The sequence below is a fragment of the Myxocyprinus asiaticus genome, chromosome 25 (assembly GCF_019703515.2).
Source record: "Myxocyprinus asiaticus isolate MX2 ecotype Aquarium Trade chromosome 25, UBuf_Myxa_2, whole genome shotgun sequence".
Lineage (NCBI taxonomy): Eukaryota > Metazoa > Chordata > Actinopteri > Cypriniformes > Catostomidae > Myxocyprinus > Myxocyprinus asiaticus.
The window spans coordinates 21,232,761-21,256,664 of record NC_059368.1 but is presented as its reverse complement, the minus strand read 5'-3'; the positions used below and the strand labels follow the sequence as shown (position 1 = coordinate 21,256,664).

At 40.2% G+C, this 23,904-nt stretch overlaps 1 protein-coding gene across 1 annotated transcript in view; it reads left to right on the top strand.

The window, feature by feature from the left end:
• syne1a (spectrin repeat containing, nuclear envelope 1a) overlaps nt 1–23,904 on the top strand; it is a 193,871-nt gene that overhangs the window by 164,266 nt on the left and 5,701 nt on the right. The window contains exons 130-140 of the mRNA XM_051654915.1: nt 1,976–2,138; nt 6,947–7,134; nt 7,474–7,624; nt 7,921–8,103; nt 8,245–8,382; nt 11,149–11,340; nt 11,774–12,077; nt 12,239–12,307; nt 13,114–13,217; nt 13,348–13,474; nt 19,645–19,856. Of these exons, the coding sequence (XP_051510875.1) occupies nt 1,976–2,138; nt 6,947–7,134; nt 7,474–7,624; nt 7,921–8,103; nt 8,245–8,382; nt 11,149–11,340; nt 11,774–12,077; nt 12,239–12,307; nt 13,114–13,217; nt 13,348–13,474; nt 19,645–19,856 (1,831 nt within the window). The remainder of the gene's footprint in view (nt 1–1,975; nt 2,139–6,946; nt 7,135–7,473; nt 7,625–7,920; nt 8,104–8,244; nt 8,383–11,148; nt 11,341–11,773; nt 12,078–12,238; nt 12,308–13,113; nt 13,218–13,347; nt 13,475–19,644; nt 19,857–23,904) is intronic.

Genomic DNA, 23,904 nt, shown 5'->3' with positions numbered 1-23,904 from the left:
AGACCTCATTTTTCTCCAAGAATATTAGAATGCTGGTAGATTGACAGGATTTTATTCAGATTTAATTAAAGTTGCAAGTGCAGTAGGAGTATCTGCAGTGTTACCAGAACCAAACATATTTTTTATAATAAAACACACTCTCCCTCTCTCTCTCTCTCTCTCTCTCTCACACACACACACACACACACACACACACACATACACACAACACAGAGGCCAGGTTTATTTATTTATCTGTTTTAATATTACCCATACAACCGATGTTGCTCTTGTACAGAGGAAATTCGATGGTGATATTTTGCAATTAATCGGTTTGAAATGAATTAAATTAATACTGAATGCTCCTTAAGATTCCAGTTACATTGTTTTATACCTAAATTTCCCCTGAATGTTTTTATTTTATTTGAATAAAGCAAATTATTTGAAAGGATAATGTTTTATTTTTATTTACAATACAGACACACTCAGACATTCCAGTCCTCTGATCAGCACATGCTAATGACTGTCATCTTATTTTAGCCACAGCAGAATTTGTCACTCCCAGCTGCTCATGCCTGCACTTGAGAGCAGTTAACATGGGCACACGCACACACACACACACACACACACACACACACTCAGATACTTCACACACCAAGCAGGGGGTTAGCCTGGACACTTTGTTGTTCAGAAGAAAGAGAAGGGGAATTTGGACAGGGTGGAAGTTTTTCTTTCTTTTGGGACACTTGATCGGCAAGATTCAGCCCAATGGTGCTGGATATGGGCACTGATAACATGGCAGGATGCCAAGGACAGGACTCAGATCTGCCAGAATGTGACTGCGATATTAACAGGCAGGAAAAGATTTATCCACTTATCATTCATATTTGCATTTCACAGTTGTAATGCAGTGCTGGAAGTTTTTCTGTATTATTTGATCCTTTGCATGTCTTTTGGCCAAATGTCTGAAATGTAGTTTATTAGTTTGAAATATTTAGTACTTTAAATGAAGCTACCTTGTATTGACTTGCCCCATAATGTCTAAATGTACATTTTAGAGCCAGACAGCTTCTCTGAACACCACAGTTTGCCATACATTTTACAGATAAATGGATAAATAGCCATTACATGCTGAAATTGATGACCTTTCTCTGTTGTTGCTGTGGGTTTAAAGGTTTAATTTTGTATGTGGGCAGTGCTTTAGGAATGTTGCTTGAAGCCTGCAGTCATTGTGAAACGTCCACATTACCAAGGTTACATAGGGGCTTTATCTCACCAGGTCAAAATCCTATCTTTGTTTTTGCTAAATGTCGACAGCATAAAACAGAGTTTCATTCCAAGTTTGATAAAGTTGAAACATGAGCACTCTGCATCAGCGCTCATTTGTTTAAATCTAATCTGAGATAAGAAACTACTTTTAAGATATAGATATGCAATGGTGGCACAGTTGAAACATGCTATGCTGGTATGCGTGAGTGTCCGTGCCACTGCATTGAGCATGTGATTCAGTATTTTTAGGCACATTCAGGGATTTTTTGGGAAGCATTGATGCCATTGGATTACATTCTGTGTCTGCTCATGTTGTCATATTTGCTATACACATTCTACATGATATTGCATTTCATATAATGTATCAGTTAACTATTTAAAGAACAAGGGACAAAATAAGATGTAATATTATAATTGTACAATGTATATTCTGTACTTAAGAGTATATAAAATATGTTTACATTTAACATTTAATAAATTTAGTATTTTAACAAAGATTAAAGATTGGCTGTATACCCAATATGCATTTTGACACTTAACTAAATGTTTCTTGGCCGTCTGGTGACCAAACCTCATTCATGTCAATGGTGTACCTCACACAAAGCTACTGTATGCCTTCATGATGTAGTAAATGATAACTGACTTTTAATTTTTTTGGGAGAACTATTCATTAAATACAGTCACTTCTCTTGGCCTCTCTCTGCCTCTCTGTTTCTGGGATCTTTAGGGTAAAGAAGCTACGGGAGACACTGGTAGCTGTGCAGCAGCTGGATAAGAACATGAGCAGTCTGCGCTCCTGGCTGGCTCAAATTGAGACCGAACTCTCACGACCCATTGTCTATGAGACCTGTGACTCCCATGAGATCCAAAGAAAACTCAACCAGCAGCAGGTAACACACATACAGAAATAATACAAACATTCTCATATGATCACATAATGGTATGTAAACATACAATGGTATTTCTAAGGAAAGGCCAATACACACCACCTATTTGTGGTCATTTTCCTGAGATATAAAAGACACAAACATTGCCTAGTAGATATTGGAGGCTGGTTAAATCTCTCAGAGTAAAATGAGAGTTTAAAAAACTCTCTGAAGACTCCTCAAACAAACTGTGGACAAAATTAGAACTGGACTTCACCTGGCTCACTCCCAGACCCACTGACCCACTTACTGTTTCATCATGAGCACTTATCCTCACTTTACCCCAGGGACTAAAATGGTTCAAGGAATGAAAATGAATGACATTTTTAGCAGAACGTAACCGAAAAACAACAAAGTGATTTTCAATTGTTCCGGAGTGAAAACGTTATTTTTAAATGCTGGTAATCGGTTATAACCAGTTAATTTTGTTCCAATAATTTTTTCATGAAGCCAAAGGCTTTATCGCAGTAAATATTTGGAACTACACCACTTCATGTTGCCTGAAAAAATTAAATGTTCTTTGATCCTGAAAGAAACTGCTGCATCACACATTTCTTAGCCTAATTGCCCGTTGTGGATGTCACATTCTCTGAATGAAGACCTTTTTAACAACTATGTATAATTGCTACATATACGTGAAAGGCTAAGCCAGATACAAGGAAAACATTATTAGAGTTAAAAAGTAAATTTCACAGTTGTTTCCAGCTCTTCACTGAATTACTGTTAGATATGATGCATAATACATATTTGATGCTGCTGGGTTTTGACTCGGAAACAGATCTGTAAATAAAATTATACTGTAAATAACTGTTAATTAACGGCTTGTTATGATTTCTGTTCCAATAAATCCACCACACAGGGAAAAAAAAGAATTGTTATTTTTGCTTATTTTGGTGAGGCAAGTGGCTAATTTTGGGCTTGTTTTTCCAGACCATATAACTTGTTTCACTTGCAAAATCTGGCAACACTGCAATTGGTATTTCACCCACCCCTTATAGTGCAGAGTACTGTCATTTTAAAAATAATGTTATTAACTGTTCTTTTATTTTGTTCTAACGGTAACCTTTTGGAAAGGAGGCTGTGTAACTTCTGAAACAGAATGAAAACATACAGTTTTAGCTCAGAAAGAACCAAAATGAAAATTTTAGTTTTTAGTCCCTGCTTTACCCAGCAACTACCAGCACACTTCATCTTCTCTTTGCATCAGAGACCAGTTATCGTTACAATCATACGATAGTAAAGAGGCAATATAATTCTTTATCATTTGGACCTGATGATGCCACATAAATTATTGTGGTGGGTATTAGGGCTGGGTATTGATACAGATTTCCAGATTCAATTCAATTCCAGTTCACTAGCTCTCAATTCGATTTCGATTTGATTCAATATCAATTCATATGGGATTATTTCAGTTATAATGTCCCTTTTTATTTACATATAAAATAAATAATCTCCCAGCTAATGCTGTTAATTATACAGGAGACCTTTTAACTAGGTTCATTAGGAAAATATTAATTTTACTAATTCTTGCTGAGTGAATCCAGTCAGGCTTCCTAAGCAACCAATTGGCCTGGTTGCTAGGGTGGGTAGAGTCACGTTGGGTTAACCTTCTCGTGGTCGCTATAATGTGGTTCTCGCTCTCGGTGGGGCACGTGGTGAGTTGTGCGTGGATGCCACGGAGAATAGCGTGAAGCCTGGACATGCGCTAGGTCTCTGCGGTAACGCGCTCAACAAGCCACGTGATAAGATGTGCGGATTGACTGTCTCAGGCGCGGAGGCAACTGAGATTCGTCCTTCGCCACCTGGATTGAGGCGAGTCACTACTCCATCACGAGGACCTAGAGCACATTGGGAATTGGGCATAATAAATTGGGGAGAAAAGGGGAGAATTTTTTTTTTTACTAATGATATTTTATTACTTTTTCATCATTTTGGTCACATTTTGGCTTTTTTTTTTTAAAGAACAATTAAATGTATTCAATCAATAAATACAATTTAATATATTATTTTTGTTACATATTTATTGTTAAATTGCATAATTTTAACTATTTACAAGTATATACACTGATTTGTTGAACACGTGCTAAAATCGGTACTGTCTCTTTAACAAAAAATGGCATTTCTGTAAACAACGCCTTTAAAGGTGCAGTATGTAAGATTCAGAAACCCTTGTTATTAATGACACCTGTGGCCATTAAGTGAACTGCAGCCAGCTACCTGTTGCTCATGCTCGTGCACACATTCCATAGGGACGCGAGCGAGCGAGCATCAACCAAAACAATGATGTAACGTACAAAGAGAAAACGTGATTCACCAGCATCATGCTGACAGATAAGGTAGCATAATTAAAATTACACAGTTATGATATACAAACTTTGAGACTGTATATTATATTTGAATCTTCAGTGCTGGAGCAGGGCTCAAACAAAGTGTGGCTATAGGTCTGACTATGCAAGACTGTAGTTTGAAGTAACCAGTTTTCTTTGCATGATACATTGACTGCATTTATACGTTAGCTAGCTAGCCAGCTTTATCAATAGCTGTTAGCTAAATTTGGTGGATGATGACAGTAGCTGTATGTAAAATAGACTGTACATTATAATTAGGTTGACACAATTCAGTATTGATGTGGTTCCATCACAAATGGTATTTAGATACACTACCGGTCAAACGTTTTGAAACACTTATTCTTTATTATGATTTTTTTCACATTTTAGAATAATAGTAAAGTCATCAAAACTGTGGAATAACATAAATGGAACTATGGGAATTATGTTGTGACTAAACAAAATCCAAAATAAACCAAAACTGTGTTATATTTTAGCATCTTCAAAGTAGTCACCCTTTGCCTAGAATTTGCAGACATGTACTCTTGACATTTTCTCAACCAGCTTCTTGAGGTATCACCCTGGGATGCTTTTTAAACAGTATTGAAGGAGTTCCCATCTATGTTGGGCACTTATTGGCTGCTTTTCTTTATTATTTGGTCCAAGTCATCAATTTCAAAAACTTATACAATTTTAGTTTTATAATGAAATAAATTAATATGGTGGCACAATTATATTTTTATCTACAAAACTCATTTCAAACATTTTAGCATACGCCTTCAGATCAAAAGATTTTTAAGATCATGAGAAACATTTCAGTCAAGTGTTTCAAAACTTTTGACCGGTAGTGTATATCGATGCGCTATTGTTTTAAAGTAATAGAATATATATATTTTCTGTATAACCAAGTTACGTTACACTAATGAATGGGTCTTTTTGCATTATCTTAAACATTGTCTAGCATTCATTTCAAGTGTTATTGTAGTTTAGCTAAAATGACACAGATCAATCCTTATGGCACTATATTTCACATGCTTTGCAGTTATGTAAGCTTACCTATCCAAAAAGAAGAACGGCAATTCAGGGTCGGTTTTGATCCCCAAAAATAAACGAAGGTCCCTCCAGGAATCAAATGCCCTGCCGATGTTCACTCTAGTTTTCGCTCGACCACGATCACGTTTCCGCTTAGCCAGACGGGATTCAGTAGAATCCCATTTTCCTTTGGCCTACTCAGAATTTGTGTAGGAGTCGGTGTTGTGCTGGGAGCCGGACGTTTGCTGGATTCCATCTCTAAGATAACGGTGCCTAGTGTTGCAGTTTGTTGTCACTGTTGAATAGCGGAAGAGAAGTGATTACTGAGGCAAGGCTCTCGGGAGCGCACATAAACTTCACATCCTTTGGATTTTCCTGGCAAAAGCGACCCACTCCCTTCACATGAAAATCAGTCTATAGGCTTTAATAGGCAACCTAGGAAGTCCGGAAAGGGCTCATTTTTTAAATTGCGTTGCAAACTGTTCACACATTGGCAAAAAAAAGGCGAATATTACATGAAAATTGTTACATATTGCACCTTTAAATGAGCTTATTTAAATGATGTTAACTAGAGAGGACTCGAATGGCTTTACCTCGTTTGTGCCAAGCATGATTAGAATTAAATGTTTTCTGTAGTTGTTTTTGATCAAGAACTGACTGTAAAGAACAGAAAGGGTATTAAAAGAGACAGTATTCAATGACAAATGGGTTGCGTGGTTCTCCTTCTTGGACACACATTACACGGAACAACTTTTTTTCTCAACACGCTGTGAAAGTGTCTCGCTGCTGAACACTCACGACTAAAATACACAATTACTGGTGAGTGAAATGTAAACATTTACCAGCCAGTTGCCAAATATATTCACTTTAGTCGCATAACGCAAAATTTGGTTGCAAATGCAAGTGATTTCCTCTCATTGTAGTGGAGGGTTGCGCATTGAGTGAAATATTGATCTTGGGATTTAAGAATCGTTATCGAGATCGTTCAAATGAAGATCGCGATGCATCGGAAAAACAATATTTTACCCACCCCTAGTGGGTATGGTAGGTTAAAAGTATCAAAATGGCAAGCACATTACCATGAAATGTTTCCGTCTATAATTTTCAGAATGTCAGATGTCCTGTAGTTTCCGGAAGCTGAGAACAGGTGTATAGGTAACACAGTGTCCATCCAGCATTGTGACGGGTATCCCTGCCTACTGTAAAAATCTCATTGGTTCAAAATCTCACTCCTCTGAACTGTACATTAAACATCAGTATCTTCTGATTGGCTGTGGATTTGTGGCATCGCGCTGCAGCTTCACGTTCAGTGTACACAGACAAATTACTTGTTGCCGGAAGCTTGTCACATCATGAATAGTTAGGACAAGATGAGGCAGATTTTTAAAGCAAAGAAATATTTTCTTTGTGCAGGATTTGCAGAGGGACATCGAGAAGCACAGCACAGGTGTGGCGTCAGTGCTGAACCTTTGTGAGGTGTTGCTACATGACTGTGACGCCTGTGCCACTGAGGCCGAATGTGAATCCATCCAACAGGCTACACGCAGCCTGGACCGCCGTTGGAGAAACATCTGTGCTATCGCCATGGAGAGGAGGCTCAAGTGAGTGTGTGTGGTTTTGTTTCCGTAGGTAAACTCAGTATGGTATTTAATGGAGAATGTACACTTTTGTTTCTGTGTAAAAATATGAGCTTATAAAGACTGCAGCTGGATAAAGCTTGATGAAAGTTATACATATTCAAGGAATCAAAAATGAAAAAAACATTCTTTAAACATGAGAACATTCATGGGCTGGGGATTGTTGATGTTGAGTGGGGCCACCAGTGAAACAGTTGTTGGAGAATGTGTCATGCCTATTGTCTTATCATCATGCATGTTGAGTTTAGTACATGATGAATTATTGAACAGCTGTCATTTTGAAGTATTTCTTGGTGTTTTCAGAATTGAGGAGACATGGAGACTGTGGCAGAAGTTTCTGGATGATTACTCTCGTTTCGAGGAGTGGCTCAAAGTCTCAGAGAGGACAGCAGCTCTGCCCAACTCCTCTGGAGTGCTTTACACCGTAGCTAAAGAGGAGCTTAAGAAGTTTGAGGTAATCCAAGATACACAGAGAAAGTCAGTAGGGTTGAGAATAGATCAAGTATCTGTAACAAGCCAGTCCCAGCCTGTCCCATGAGCCAGATATTTGCACATTCAAGCATTTTGCAAAATGTAGCAAGTCAGTCCAGTTTTAAAAAAATGTTTGGTAAATCTTTAACTTGGTTAACATAGTATTATCCCCTGTGAACATATCATGTAATGAATAGTCACTACAGGATTCGCCAAAAAAAAAATATATATATTATGTACAGATTGTATGTAAATACTGCATATATTACTGTATTGCAGGCATTTCAGAGACAGGTGCAGGAGTGTCTGACCCAGCTGGAGCTGATCAATAAGCAGTATCGGCGGCTGGCCCGTGAGAACCGCACAGACTCATCCTGCCGACTACGCCAAATGGTGCATGATGGGAACCGACGGTGGGACATACTACAGAGGAGAGTTGCTGCCATCTTGCGCAGGCTTAAGGTAATGTTTGGACAGTTTCATGTTATACTTTGTAAACACTAATTATATTCAATAGCTCTTTAACAATCGCTATTGACATTGAACCATTGCTTCAGAGAAGGGAAGTGTGATAAATTAGCCTGTCCCTATTTGGTCCTGCAGCATTTCATTGGTCAGCGAGAAGAGTTTGAGACAGCTAGAGATGGTATTCTGGTGTGGCTGACTGAGATGGACCTGCAGCTCACTAACATCGAGCACTTCTCAGAGTGTGACGTGCAGGCTAAGATCAAACAACTAAAGGTAAGCGCCGTGTTCTGTTTGTCTGTTTGTTACAGCAAGGGGTGTTCATGCGACCCCTTAGGGGGTTCTCAGAGGTTCTGCATGGAGCCTGCCAAATATTGTTTGATCTAAAACTTTAGGTTACTGATGTAACCCTGGTTCTCTGATAACAGGAGTGAGGTATCTCATTAATAAGGGAGTCCGGGGCCTGGGTAGCTCAGCGAGTATTGACCCCTGGAATCGCGAGTTCGAATCCAGGGCGTGCTGAGTGACTCCAACCAAGTCTCCTAAGCAACCAAATTGCCCTGGTTGCTAGGAAGGGTAGAGTCACATGGGGTAACCTCCACGTGGTCGCGATTAGGGGTTCTGCGTGGATCGTTGTGCGTGGATCGCAGAGAGTAGCATGAGCCTCCACATGCTGTGAGTCTCCGCAGTGTTATACACAGCGAGCCACGTGATAAGCTGCGCAGATTGACTGTTTTAGAAGTGGAGGCAACTGAGACTTGTCCTCCACCACCCGGATTGAGGTGAGTAACCGCGCCACCACGAGGACCTACTAAGAAGTGGGAATTGGGCATTCCAAATTGGGAGAAAAAATGGATAGGGGAAAACAAAGAACACACTTGTGCTTTCACTGTTATTGTTTTGTTTGTTTGTTTGTTTTATACATCGGCACTTTGACCACCCACACTAAGGACTGAATGAGCCAATGATGGCTCTTTGACATCCAGTCTATAAAATCTCCCAACTCACAGCTGCACAAATATCCTGGACTGAAACGCCTCTTAACATCACCAATGAGGTAGCCATGCCTCTAGTAGAATGAGCTTTCAAGCCTTCTACAGGTTGCAACCCCACACTTTTATAACTTGAAATAATAGCTTCCACTACCCAATTGATATTGGTCTGCAGTTATGAGAGTCTGCCCACAAAATAAAAAAACGGATTACTACTTCTTAATGCCTTGGTTCTTTCCACGTACAAACGTAGAGTACGAACTGGACACAAACACTGAAGCCGCTCGTCCTCCGACGAGGAAAAAGACTATGGTTGAAAAGCCAGCAAGTCCACCTGCTCACAGCTGAGTGCAGAGTCTCTCACCTTAGGCACAAAGGCTGAATTAGTCTAAAGAGTGACTCTCGACAAATCCACAGCAAAGCGCATACAACAGTGAGGAACTGACAAAGCATGGAGTTCACTTACCCTCTTCACAGACATCAGAACCAATAGCAAAGAGGTTTTGACACCCTGTTCATATGCCGAGCTCCACTCATAAACCTGCAAACAAGCGGGTGTTGACCCATTGGATACGAGTCAATTTCCATAAGACAGGCCAATATGACTGCGAGATAAACCTTGATGGTAGTAAAGGCTCTGCCTTTATCCAAAAGTTCCTGAAGAAAACACATAACATCTGCCACTGAGCATAAAATGGAACGTGTCTGTGTGCACACCACTGCTCAAACACACCCCATTTTTGATTGCATGCGGGCCGTATTAAGGCAGTCCTTGCAGTCTGAATTGTTTCAGTCACCCTTGGGGGTAAACCTGTGACACTCAAATTTAGCCTCTCACGGGCCAGGCCCAAAGAGCTACTCGGTCTGGGGCGGGGTGGAATATCTCCCTCCGCGCTTGTGACAGCAGGTCCTTGCGTAGTGGGAGGGGCCTAAAGCATCCACACCCGTAGGAACACAGTCTCTCACCAGAGAGAAGAACAGAGGGCAATGAATGTTTTCATGCAATGCAAAGATATCTACGCCAGCCCCTCATATCTCTCCCACAGAGATTCTCTCCCCATTTATCATTCCCGGAATGTGTGTCGCCCGTAATGAGAAAGTGTGCACTGCTCCTCACAATCGGTTTTTGTGCCATAGACATTTCCAAATCCTCTGTATTTTGTCCAGTCTGGAGAAGCCTTTACCAGACACCCTCTTCAAAAATTATTTGTCCCAAAAACGTTGCATCTCCGTAACACACGCAGGCACGTATGTAATAAGCTGCTTGACCAGGTCAGCATGGGATGGCAACTGTTTAATGTTGTACAGATCTCACTGGCCTGTTTCCTGTGACAGCACTTAATATAGAGCTTAACCACCGCCCATGTGCACATTTTTATAAGATCCAGTTCTCCCTGGACTCATCCAATGCCCTGTCCGGTCAGGAAGGAAGATTAGCTGGGAGAATGACGTCCTCCTCTACCTCCTCCCCTTCATCCTCCAAAAGGCTATAGTTGTTGTCATCATTCTTTTCTTCCTCCTCTCTTTCCCCTGTCAAAAGTGCTGATTCAAAGAGGGAAGGTAGATCAGATCGGCATCAGACTAGCCCAGCTGCAGTGTTATTGGGATTGGGGGAGGGAGTCTCTCTCCTTGGATGGCAGAGAAAAACATGGATCCCCATTGTTTGAGGCTGCAACCCAAGCAGTGTGGGCAACACTCGGGATTACCGAGTGCGGCTTGTTCATGTCTAACTCCCAGACAGGCGATACATAGGAGGTGGGAATCCTTTGCAGAAATCATCAATCTACACACGCATGGATGGAAGGGATCCTTCCCCTTCGCTCCACCACTCGAAGAGCTCTCAGTCACCATAACAGGGACTCGAACTTAATATCTACCAAACAAGTTCACTACGATGTGCCGCTTGGTTCAGTAACAATCTTCTAAAACTTAGTGAGATACCGAATGAATGTTAGAAAGAAAACAGATTTTTATGAAAAATTAATGCTTGAGTGATATGTATGATGTATGATGTATAGGATGTATGATGCATGTATGATGTGTGTTACAGGCGTTTCAGCAGGAGATCAGTCTGAACTTGGGAAAGATGGAGAGTGTGTTTGGGCAGGGGGAAGTGCTGATGGAGAAGAGTGAGCCTCTGGATGCTGCTGTCATAGAGGAGGAGCTGGATGAGCTGCAGAGATACTGTAGAGAGGTGTTTGGTCGGGTGGAGCGCTATTACAGGAAACTCACTCGTTTGCCGGTGAGATACACATAAATACAACTAATTCATTAAGTTTTACTAAACTTTTATTGAAAACAACCAATGAAATCTGTTTCACTGTAAATTGTAATTGCTCAAAAATATGGTCATTCATCCTTGTGAAGAGATGTCTCAGTCAGCACAATATTGCATTTGACCTAAAACTATTGCTTACTATTAATTGATACTCTTTAATTAAAACAAGCAGTGATGATGGGTGAACTTGATTTGAGTCAGTGATCAATCTAAAAACAGCTGCTGAATTTAAATTTGAAGTTTAACTCATTCAGGTAGCAGGTTTAAGGAGATATTTGGCAGAACGTTCAGTCTCAGTCACCATTCACTTTCACGGATAAAAGACACAATGAAAATGAATGAGGACTGAGGCTATCAGTCTCTAGCAATCTTCCTAACATTTCCTTTTGTGTTCCAGCTAGCCGATGATGAGTGTGAAGGCTCAGATCATGAATTTGAGTCTGGTGACTTCTCAGAACTTCAGTGGGGTGAGGATGGTTCTATGTCCCAGTCATCAAGCAGACCACCCTCAGCTAACACAGCTCCTGCTCGTACAAATTGCTCTGGCCGTGACACCCCTGCCAGCGTCGACTCCATCCCTCTGGAATGGGACCATGACTATGACCTGGACCCCATGGGCCATACCATGTCTGCCGAGCGGGGGGGACAAAATAAAGATGACGATGAAGAGTTACTGTGTATCGCCACGGCAGCACTTACAGGTGGGTGTGCTTGTCTTGAAGGATGCCATACAGGGATGTTCATGAGGAGGCAAATTTAAGTACAATAAATAATGTCCCAGCTGAGTGTCCACCACTTTTAGCAGGCCTCTCTATAAACTGTTGGTATACTGTATCTATGTTGTATTTCTTTTTTTTCACAGACGTTGTGATTCCCGAGAGCCCTGAGGCTTATATAAAACTAACAGAAAAAACTTTGAGGTCCTCCTCTGGTAGGCAATAAGATGTGGCATGCTAAATTTATGCTAAACCACACTGCATGCTGAAGTGCCCTTTTCAAATAACATTCCATAAATTCTAAACAAAGGCATGTCAGTATCCCAAGCTTGCCACAATTGCCAAACTAAACAATTGCGTCCATGTTTTTGGACTCTGTTTGCCAACGATATGCCAGGTTCCTTTCATTGCAACAATAGGGTGATGTCACTGCTGAAAAAACAAATCTTAGGTTATGTCATTATGAAGTTGGAACCACATGCATGCCATAAGTTTAGCCCTATGGATAGGATCATTGCATGGAACAGTTTTACATTCACACAATCAATCCAGCATGTAACAGTCAACACCATCTTCCATTATTCACAAACATTTTGATGTTTTCTTTCATTTTGCAATTTGTTGTAACTGAAGATACACTACCAGTCAAAAGTTTGAAAAAATAAATAAAAATAGATCTCTGGATTTGAATCAAGGCAATGGTAGCTGCTTTGAAGAAGCTAAAATATTTTTGGCCACTACATAAATTCCGAACTTTAATTTCTCATTCTAAATGTTGAACGTTTTAATAAAGAATGAGTAGCCCTATGTGTTTCTAAATTTTTGACTGGTAGTTAGGTTCTGTTTATAAAATTCATGTTCCATATTCAGCGAATAACATGAATAAAACATCTTATTAAAACTTAAAATATGCTCACAATGTGAGCATATTATTAACTTCATTTCAGAATGATCCTTAGCACACTAACTTTGAAGGTGATCCTTTGACACCCCACTTTAATCAATGCATCATTTCCCACAGGTGAAGCAGTTCGGTTATTAGATAATATGCTGGACACTGGCCGTTACAGTCTACAACAAACAGATGGTGCAGTGGGTGGTCATGATACCTCTTACATGGGCTATGTAAGTACAGATTTGATATTGCACTCAAGGACCCATTTAGTCTGTATTGGTAGAATGTAGCCATGGAATGAGAAGTTGATGGACATTTGATTTACTAGTGGATTTTTATGTGTTTGTTTGCTCTGCACAGATGCGATTAATGGACGACTGTCGTGGCAGCCTGAATGCAGTGAAGAGGGCTGAGGTAGAGCTGGAGGAAGAGGAGGATAACCTGTCAGGACTCAGCAACCCTGACAACACGGAGACACAGAGCACAGGTTAGACACAAAGACACACAGGACGTAGAGCATAGGTCAGGCCTATTCAACTGATGGCCCACAGGCCTAATCCGATCCGTTAGAAATTTTATAGATGCCCATGAGAGGTTTCCAGTGACTTTTACAATCTATAAATAATGTAAATTATATCACAAATATATTAGATCAAATGTGGGCAGTAGGAGGTCACGTGACGCCATGCGAGGAGCAGACGTGTGAGCGGCTAGCTCTGCACACTTTGCTGGTTTTTTTTTTTTTATTATTATTTTCATGTTATAACCGGTGAGATTCGATACACCCAGTTACATATTTATTCTTTGAGGTAAACATGGCAAAGAAGTCAAAATCCTCAGAATCTGGAGACATTAAAAGACACTTACATTTTCAAGCTGAGGCCTCTGACGGGACTGCGAGCCGGGGACTCGATTTGGACGGCACGTCGGGAGATGAAATCCAGCATCAACTGTCCAACATCTCGGTGATGCTGACGAAGGTTGTTGCTGACTTGGAGGATCTCGCTGTAATACGTCGATCGATTACGGCGATGGAAATAAAATTCTCTGAGTTGGTCACAAGAGTGACAGAAGTTGAAAAACCAATCGATTATCTGGAATCTTCGGAAAGGGAATTATCCGCTAATCCACCCGCGTCCAAAACAGACTTGGAACACATTTTGGAAAAACTTGAATATTTTGAAAATATGAGCTGAAGGAATAACATACGAACTGTTGGAATTCCTGAGCATGAAGAGGGCAGAGATATGGTGAAATTCCTAGACGAGCTCTTCCCGAGTCTGCTCGACATAACAGGCCATAAACTGGAAATCGAGCAAGCTCACAGAGACCCAGCTCGCAGATCTGCTGAGAGAGACAGGCCCCGATCAATTCTAGCCAAATTTCTGAGATCATCCGATAAAGATCTCGTGTTGCGCCAGGCGAGGAGCAAAGGAAAGCTTTCTTGGAAGAATCACAATATTTTCTTACTCCCGGACTTTGCGAATTCGACAAGAGAGAAACGCGATTGGTTCAAAGAATGTAAGAAACTCTTACATCAACTGAAGATCGCTTTTGCACTGATGATTCCGGCCAAACTGAGAATAGACACCAAGGACGGCAGCAAAGTATTTTTATGCCCCAAAAAGCCACTGGCCTTCATACAAACTATGGGTGAGTAAACTAATGGGTGTTTCTTATGGGAATGGACTAACTCGCTGTTCAGTGTCTCGGCTGTCTGGGGAAGCTGGGCGCCATATTTTGTTTCTTTCTGCATTGGCTACACCTAGCGGCTAGAGTTTGTTTTGTGGCATGACACTCCAAGAAACTTTTGCATTGATGGAAGATCGCTTTTACACTGAAGTTCCCGGCCAGATTGAGAATGGAAACTATGGATGACCGCAAAATATCTACATGCTCACATAAAGGACGTCTTTTATAAAGTTGTCGGACTAAGTCATGATGTATTTTTTTTATGCGGCCTCCAAGTGAATTTGACTCACTCAATACACTGAGTATTCATCTGAGGAACCGGGATGCCTGTTTTGTTTCTTTATGTGCTGGCTCCGTCTAGCGGCTGGAGTTTGTTTTGTTGAATAATACTCCTTCTGGTCAGCTGTGGATGAATCTGATCGTTCCTTGTGCTTACGCCTCCTGTTGGCTGGAGTTTGTTTTGTGGAGTATTTTTAAGGGACATTGGAATGATTACGTCATCTGCTGCACTTATAACATGCGGCTCACTGAAAAATTGTCTGTCTGTCCGAGGAAACTGAACGGCTTTATATCAGCTGGAGTTTGTTTTGTGGAGGAACACACCTTCAAGACTGAATGAATCTACGTTCTTTGTGTTTATTCTGCCTGTTGGCTGGGGTCTGTTTTACAAAGTATTTTCAGTTATGTAATTTTGCCTCACAAAACCTGTGCAGAAGCACCGGACTTGAGTAATCCGACGGCAAAGTTGTCGTGGGGGTTCTCGCATGCGTACATGGACCTTTTGAGTTTAGAGGAATTGACGCCAGTTGGCGCTGTCGTGCGCGGGGTTAATGCGCACATTTTTCTTTTTTCTGTTTGTTTTGTTCGGGGGGAAGTTTGGGGTTTGATTGTTGTATTAATGGGAAATGTGGTCTGTATAATCTTGCTTTTGACACACAATTTATTTATTTTATTATATCAATATGTCAGATGTTAATGTGAATGGGTTATCTCTCTCCACATGGAATGTTAATGGGTTGGGGCACCCCATAAAAAGAAGGAAGGTTATTTCTTTTCTTAAGCGTAAGAAATGTGATATAGTGTTTCTTCAAGAAACGCATCTTTCCCCGCAGGAAGCTGAAAAATTTGGGAAGATATGGGTTGGACATGTTTTCTTTAGTGCTGGCTCATGTAAGAGCACGGGAGTCATTGCACTGATAAGTAAGCATCTACAATTCAAATTTCTCAAACAGATTAAAGATAAAATAGGAAGAGTCTTATTGTTTTAGCAGACATTCAGGGGCAAAGGTTGATTTTGGCTAATATTTACGCACCTAACGCTGATGATCAAGGCTTTTTATAGATCTTGAAGGGATGTTGCAAACCGCTGGCACCCCTCATGATATAATATTAGGAGGAGATTTTAATCTTCTGGACTCAGTCCTTGATCATAGTGAAGCAAAAGTGTGTAAGCCCCCTAGAGCAACAGTGATACTTCACAGGATGTGTAAAAATCTTGGTCTTGCAGATATCTGGCGACTTTTGAACCCATCTGGTAGGGATTATACATTTTTTTTCATCAGTTCATAAGATTTATTCTAGAATATATATTTTTTTATATATCTAAATCCCTCATTCCATCTGTTGTTGACTGCTCAATTGGAAATATCTTGGTCTCAGATCACGCCCTGGTGAGTTTAGAGATGTTGCCACATACAGAGAAAAAGAAATCATATAGTTGGCGCTTTAATGTATCCCTTTTGCAAAATCCTGATTTCCAACCAATGTTAAAGACTGAAATCAGTGTTTATATGGAGACCAGCTGATCCTCAGTATCCTCTGTGGGCGTGGCTTGGGAGGTACTTAAGGCAGTTCTTAGGGGTCGGATCATACAGTATGCCTCATTCATCAAAAAATCCAAAGCACGAGAACTCGTAGAGTTGGAAGAGAATATTAAAAGTGCTGAGGCAGAGCTGAAGCGCCGAATGTCGTCTGATGGCCTCAGAGAATTGACCAGACTGAAATATAGATATAATACTATTTTGTCACAGAAAGTGGAGTTTTGGTTGTTCAGGGCAAGACAGTCATACATTAAGTAGGGGGACAAAGTAGGGAAGCTTTGATATATAAAACAGAGAGAGTCTTTTTCTACCATTCCCTCAGTGAAATCTGCTGGTGGTGAAATTATTACCTCAGCCATTGATATTAATAATGCTTTTAAAGAGTTCTATCTTGATCTCTATCGTTCCACATCTTCATCTTCTGATGAATATAGAAAATTTGTGGAACCATTAGAACTCCCTAAATTGACGACTGAGAATTTTTTTTTATCTTGAATCTGAGATAACCTTGGAGGAGCTTGACGAGGTAATTAAGGCCTTGCCTTCAGGCAAAGCTCCGGGGCCAGATGGTTTTGCCGCTGAATTTTTTTAGATCTTATTCTGTAGACCTGGCTCCGCTTTTGTTAGAAGTTTATACGGAATCGTTAGAGATTGGAAAGCTTCCGCCAACCATGACACAAGCCCAGATCAGTCTGGTTCTTAAAAAGGACAAAGATCTAAGCAACTGTAAGAGTTACCGTCCAATTTCCCTGATCCAGCTAAATGTAGAAATATTGTCAAAAATTTTGGTAAAGTTCCCCATTTTTGTTCTGTCTTACCCTGGAACCATTAGCAGCTGCGAAAAGAAAGGAGGAGGGGTGGTGGTGGGAGGTGTGGCGCATAAGCTTTTGCTTTACGCAGATGATATTTTATTATTCGTCTCTGACCCTACTAGATTTATGCCTTGCCTCCACAGAATTATTAATTCCTTTTTCTAATTTTTCAGGATACAAAGTCAATTGGTCTAAATCCTAAGCTTTGGCTTTGACAGCGTACTGCCCAGCGACGGCTTTCTAGCCGGGCACTTTCCAGTGGCCCAAACAGGGCATTAAGTATTTGGGCATTTTATTTGCAGCAAAATTGTGTGATTTAGTTGGAGTTAATGTTGACCCCTTAATAAAACGGTTTTCTAGCGATGTGGGCAGGTGGGCTTCATTGCATTTATCTATGATCGGGAAAGTTAATGTTATTAAAATGAATTGTATTCCAAAATTCAATTACTTGCTGCAGTCTCTCCCTATAGATGTCCCCCTCTCTTATTTCAAGCAATTTGATAGCATAGTGAAGTCCTTCATTTGGAATGGTAAACGTCCCAGATTACATTTCAGTAAGTTACATAGGCCGATTGACAAAGGTGGGCTAGGCCTACCTAAGATTTTATTTTATTATGCATTTGGTCTCAGACATTTGGCTCATCGGTTGCTTCCACCTGAGAGAGCCCCTCCCTGGTTCTGTATAGAACAGGAAGTTCTTGCCCCTATTTCACCATTGCAGAGCCTTTCTATCAAATTATTCGGAGAAGTTAAGTTACACCCCGTTATCTCGCATTTGAACTCGGTATGGACAATAGTGTCCAGAATGTTTAATTCGGACACTTTTTAAATGTTGCCTCGAGCATATGGCTGAACCCCAAATTATGCATCAACAAGTCCCCTTTTTGTTGGTCAGAATGGATTGGGAGGGGGGTTACTACATTCAGTGACCTATATGAGAGTGGAGTGCTAAGATCCTTTCAAAATTTGGTTAAACTTTTTGGGATTCCCAGATCTCAGTTCTATAAGTATTTACAGTTGCGCCACCTGCTTTGTACTGTTTTTGGGAGTGGTTTACACCCCCCTAAAGCGGCAGATACTCTGAGAGTGGTGATTACTGCTTTCGGGAAAGGTCATGAGGCATCGGTGTATTACTCCCTGTTAATTGAGAGTCTGGGGGGCTGGAACTTCAGCTTCTCTTAAGAGATTATGGGAGAAAGATCTAAATTTGGTATTGAAGGAGGGAGTGTGGGCTAGGATTCTAAAAAACGTCAAATCTACATCTAGAGATGCAAGGGTTTGCCTTATGCAATTCAAGATTTTACATAGTCTATTGGACCCCCTCTAGATTGCATAGGCTTGGTCTTAAAGACACACCCACCTGCTGGCGATGTCAATCAGAAGATGGAGACACAACCCATGTCTTTTGGGGATGTGTTAAGATTCAAGAATTCTGGTTGAGGATTCAGAGATTTATGTGCGAGGTTTTGGCCTCTCAGATTTTATTCTGCCCCAGACTCTGTATCTTAGGAGATGGGGCAGTCATTAATTTGGAGAATAAACACGTGAAAAACTGGGTCCTAACTAGTATTATGATTGCCAGACAGATTATTCTAAGGAGTTGGAAGTCGGCTGGAGCTCCCCAATTTCAGGAGTGGTGTTCAGAGGTGGCCAGAGTGGCAGCTCTTGAGGAGGGGATATCCAGAAGACTGGGGAGTCTTGACATGTTTGGGGAGAAATGGGGCAAATATCTGTCTTTTTTGGAGGGCTCTCGGGGAGGGACAGTGGAGAGAGGTGTAGGGGATATGTGTGATTAGTTTATTATTTATTTTATTTGTTTGTTGTGTGTCTGTAATTATGTGACCATGGGGGTCAGGTGAGGGATTGGGGGGGGTAGTTAGGGTAAAATATTGATTCTGTGTATATATATATGTTTTGCTGTTCCTTTTTAATAGATGAATCAATAAAATGTTAATCACAAATGTGGGCAGTAGCCAACAATGTTGCCTAATTCTCACAGATTACTTCCTTGTAGTGGAAAAAAATTGCATTTTTATTTCTGCCTACTCCATGCTGTCTAGAATGTGAATCCCATTGTCAGTTTTCTTTATGTAAAATAACTATTTATCTTTTTATTTTATTTTAGGACAGTTCAATTCTCACAAAATCTGTACTTTTTTGACAGTTTTTGTGAGAATTACCCAGTAACCTTTACAAAATATTATAGTATTCTAGCCCAGCATGTCCGAAAGAATTGTTCTATTTGGTCTAATTGTTTGTGAAGTTGATTATTATTTCTGAATTATTTTTTTCCAAATTAATTATAATATTGTGCAATACATTGTTACTTTCAGGTGTGATTGAGCGCTGGGAGCTGATTCAGGCCCAGTCTGCTGATGTACATCATAGACAGAGAGAAGACCTGGTGCTGTGGCAACAGCTGACGTCTGACCTGGACGCCATGGAGGTGTGGCTCAGCCAGGCTGAGGCAGAGTTAGCAGAACTGAGGGGGAGAGATCTCAGTACAGATATACACACTATTGAGCAGAAGATCAGAAAACTGAAGGTTTGTGTTGCCCAATGGTTTACAATCACCTATTTGTACATATGGATATGTTTGTGTGCTTTTGCATGTAATACAGTATTACTGTAAATATTGTAGTTAACTAACCCTTAGCTGTAAAGGCATACATTACATTTGGCACTGCTACCTCCATGAGCAGGGTGCTCACATGTCTACGGTATTTAAAAAAAAATTGTGCACACACATATACACCCACACTGAGAGTTTATATCAGGCAGGATGTCAGTATAACAGAAATAAACCTGATGAAACCCACAGCATCCTGCTGACCCACATGCACTGCTAGGTCAGCTCTTGGAACATCTGATATCACCAGTTGTTTTTACTCTCACTCACATTAATATAGTCCAAAGGCTGAAAATGGAACCTGGCCTTCAAGGCAGTTTAACAACAAAAACAAACAAATAAAGGCCTAATGAAGCAAAACTTGGACACTCTCATATTTACACTTCAATAGAAATAAAGGTGACACTTTACAATAAGGTTCTGTACATTAACATTAGTTAATGCATTAGGAATCATGAACTAAAAATGAACAATATTTTTAAAGCGTACTTATCCATTAGTATATGTAGACTGTAACATTAACCAGGATAACATCAATGCTGTTAAGTATTGTTAACTTATGTTTCTCAACTGGTGGGTAGCAGCTTAAAAATGTCTCGCAGGTCTGTTTAGCAGTGAAAGAATAATGGCAGAGTTCTTTGCGATATTTCGGGCAACAGAGGAAAATGTTATGACATTCAATTAATTCATCTCGCTTTCAGTGCTTTATATGCACTTAATATGTACTAAATATTATTATTATTATAACCTTTATTTTACCAGGTTAATTCTTTGAGATTAAAAACTTTTTTCCAAGAGAGAAATATGCTTCTCATCTGAAAATGTGATGCTATTGAAGCCTGTTCTTCCAATGATCTGCTCTGACACTGTATCTCTGGAGCATTTGCGTGTCAACTGGGCTCGCCTCCATATCGTGTCGCCGACCACAACACCAGGGTTTCCATGCGTCCTGGAAAACCTGGAATTTTGCAAAGCAGTTTTCAAGTCATGGAAAATCATGGAAAATTTAAAAAATAGAAAAATGTCCTGGAAAATAATTATTTGTCCTGGAAAATATTTAAGTACAGTTGAAGTCAGAAGTTTCTATACACCATAGCCAAATACATTTAAATTCCGATTTCACAATTCCTGACATTTAATCCTAGAAAACATTGCCTGTCTTAGGTCATTTAGGATCACTATTTTAAGAATGTGAAATGTCAGAATAATAGTAGAGAGAATGATTCATTTCAGCTTTTATTTCTTTCATCACATTCCCAGTGGGTCAGACGTTTACATACAATTTGTTAGTATTTGACAGCATTGCCTTTAATTTGTTTAGCTTGGGTCAAATATTTTGGGTAGCCTTCCACAAGCTTCTCACAATAAGTTGCTGAAATTTTGGCCCATTCCTCCAGACAGAACTGGTGTAACTGAGTCAGGTTTGTAGGCTTCTTGCTCGCACATGATTTTTAAGTTCTTCCCACAAATTTTCTATCAGATTGAGGTCAGGGCTTTGTGATGGCCACTCCAGTACCTTGACTTTGTTGTCCTTAAGCCATTTTGCCACAACTTTGGAGGTGTACTTGGGGTCATTGTCCATTTGGAAGACCCATTTGCAACCAAGTTTTAACTTCCTTGCTGGTATCTTGAGATGTTGCTTCAATATATCCACCTAACTTTCCTTCCTCATGATGCCATCTATTTTGTGATGTGCACCAGTCCCTCCTGCAGCAAAGCACCCCCACAACATGATTCTGCCACCCCATGCTTCACGGTTGGGATGATGTTCGGCTTGCAAGCCTAACACTTTTTCCTCCAAACATAACGATGGTCATTATGGCCAAACAGTTAAATTTTTGTTTCATCAGACCAGAGGACATTTCTCCAAAAAGTAAGATCTTTGTCCCCATATGAACTTGCAAACTGTAGCCTGGCTTTTTTATGGCGGTTTTGGAGCATTGGCTTCTTCCTTGATGATCAGCCTTTCAGGTTATGTCGATATAGGACTCGTTTTACTGTAGATATAGATACTTGTCTACCTGTTTCCTCCAGCATCTTCACAAGGTCCTTTGCTGTTGTTCTGGGATTGATTTGCACTTTTCGCTCCAAACTATATTCATCTCTAGGAGACAGAATGCGTCTCCTTCCTGAGCGGTATGACGGCTGCGTGGTCCCATGGTGTTTATACTTGCGTTCTGTTGTTTGTACAGATGAACGTGGTACCTTCAGGCATTTGGAAATTGCTCCCAAGGATAAACCAGCTTTGTGGTGTTCCACAATTTTTTTTTCTGAGGTCTTGGCTGATTTCTTTTGATTTTCCCATGATGTCAAGCAAACAGGCACTGAGTTTGAAGGTAGGCCTAAAGGCTTGACATCATTTTCTGGAATTTTCCAAGCTGCTTAAAGGCACAAATTCATACCCTGAGTTGTTAACATGGTGATTTGGCCTTTACACCTCAGGATGTGAACAAATTTTTTAATAATTCAACAACTGGAGTCTGCTTATACTGCAATTACACATGTAGTATGTGGAAAACACGGGCGGAATCACGGCATTTAGTCGTAAAACTGCCATTAGCTATAAAATGTAGAATGTCATGGAATATGACATATTTGGATGAAAATTAAAGCTGTGTATTTATTAAATTAAATCACACCTTTACAGCTTTTAATCTGAAGATGAGATACTAGTCAAAAGCACAAAGAAATGCAAAATAAAAGCTAAATTTTAATGGACGTTGTTGTTGCTTAAATTGTTGGGCGCATAAAATGTTTTTTTTTAATTGACGTGGTTGTTGCTTAAATTGTTGGCCGCATAAAATGTTCTGGAATTGTCCTGGAAAATTGTGCCTTGAAAAGAGTGGGAACCCTGAACACTGATGCGAGCCATTGGAATTCTTGTGAGAATTTTCTAGTTTAAAGCGCTATGGAGGAAGTCAAACCTCTCAAACCATTGACAGTACTGACGAGGAAAAGAGAAAACACCGTGCATGTGCCAAAATAAAGGTTTTTCAAATAACACATTACTTGATTTTGTAGTTACTGCGATTTTGACACTCACTTTTCTCCGAATCTGAGCATAGTTGAGACAAACCCATCTGTTATAAGGATAGCTAATAGTCTAAGAGTTCTGATTTTGGTCATAACTCAGTTTGACAAAATGTGTACTATTGCATTGTATTTAGGGGTGGGAAAATGCAATGATGTATCGTGGTGCATCGATCTATCAAAGACATTTCGATGCATTGATTATGAAATGTAAGAATCGATTATCATTATATATTAATGCCTAATGTGTCCGTCTCATATTACATGAACCTTCTTGCAACAGACACGGAGCAGAGTACCCGAGATTAAAGGAAAGAATGCACACGAGTAGTATTCAAAGTTTATGCAGCCGAGTTCAGCCTATCTATCTATCTATCTATCTATCTATCTAACAATGGCATCCTGAGTAAACACAAAAGACAAAAGTCCAAATATATATATTTTTTTATTGAAACAAAAAAGTTATCCAACACCCATATCACCCATGTGAAAAACGATCTGCCCCTTAAACTTAATAGCTGGTTGTGCCACCTTTAGCAGCAATAACTGTAACCAAACGCTTCCAATAACTGGAGATCAGTCTTTCACAACGCTGTGGTGGAATTTTGGCCCACTATTCTTTGCATAACTGCTTTAGCTCAACCACATTGGAGGGTTTTCGAGCATGAACTGCCCATTTAAGGTCCTGCCACAGCATCTCAATCGGGTTCAAGTCAGGACTTTGACTAGGCCACTCCAAAACTTTAATTTTGCTTCTTGAACCATCCAGAGGTGGACTTACTCATATGCTTTGAATCATTGTCTTGCTGCATAATCCAGTTGCGCTTGAGATTCAACTCACAGACTGATGACCGGACATTCTCCTGTAGGATTTTCTGGTAGAGAGCAGAATTCATGTTTTTCTCAATTATTGCAAGTCGCCCTGGCCCTGAAG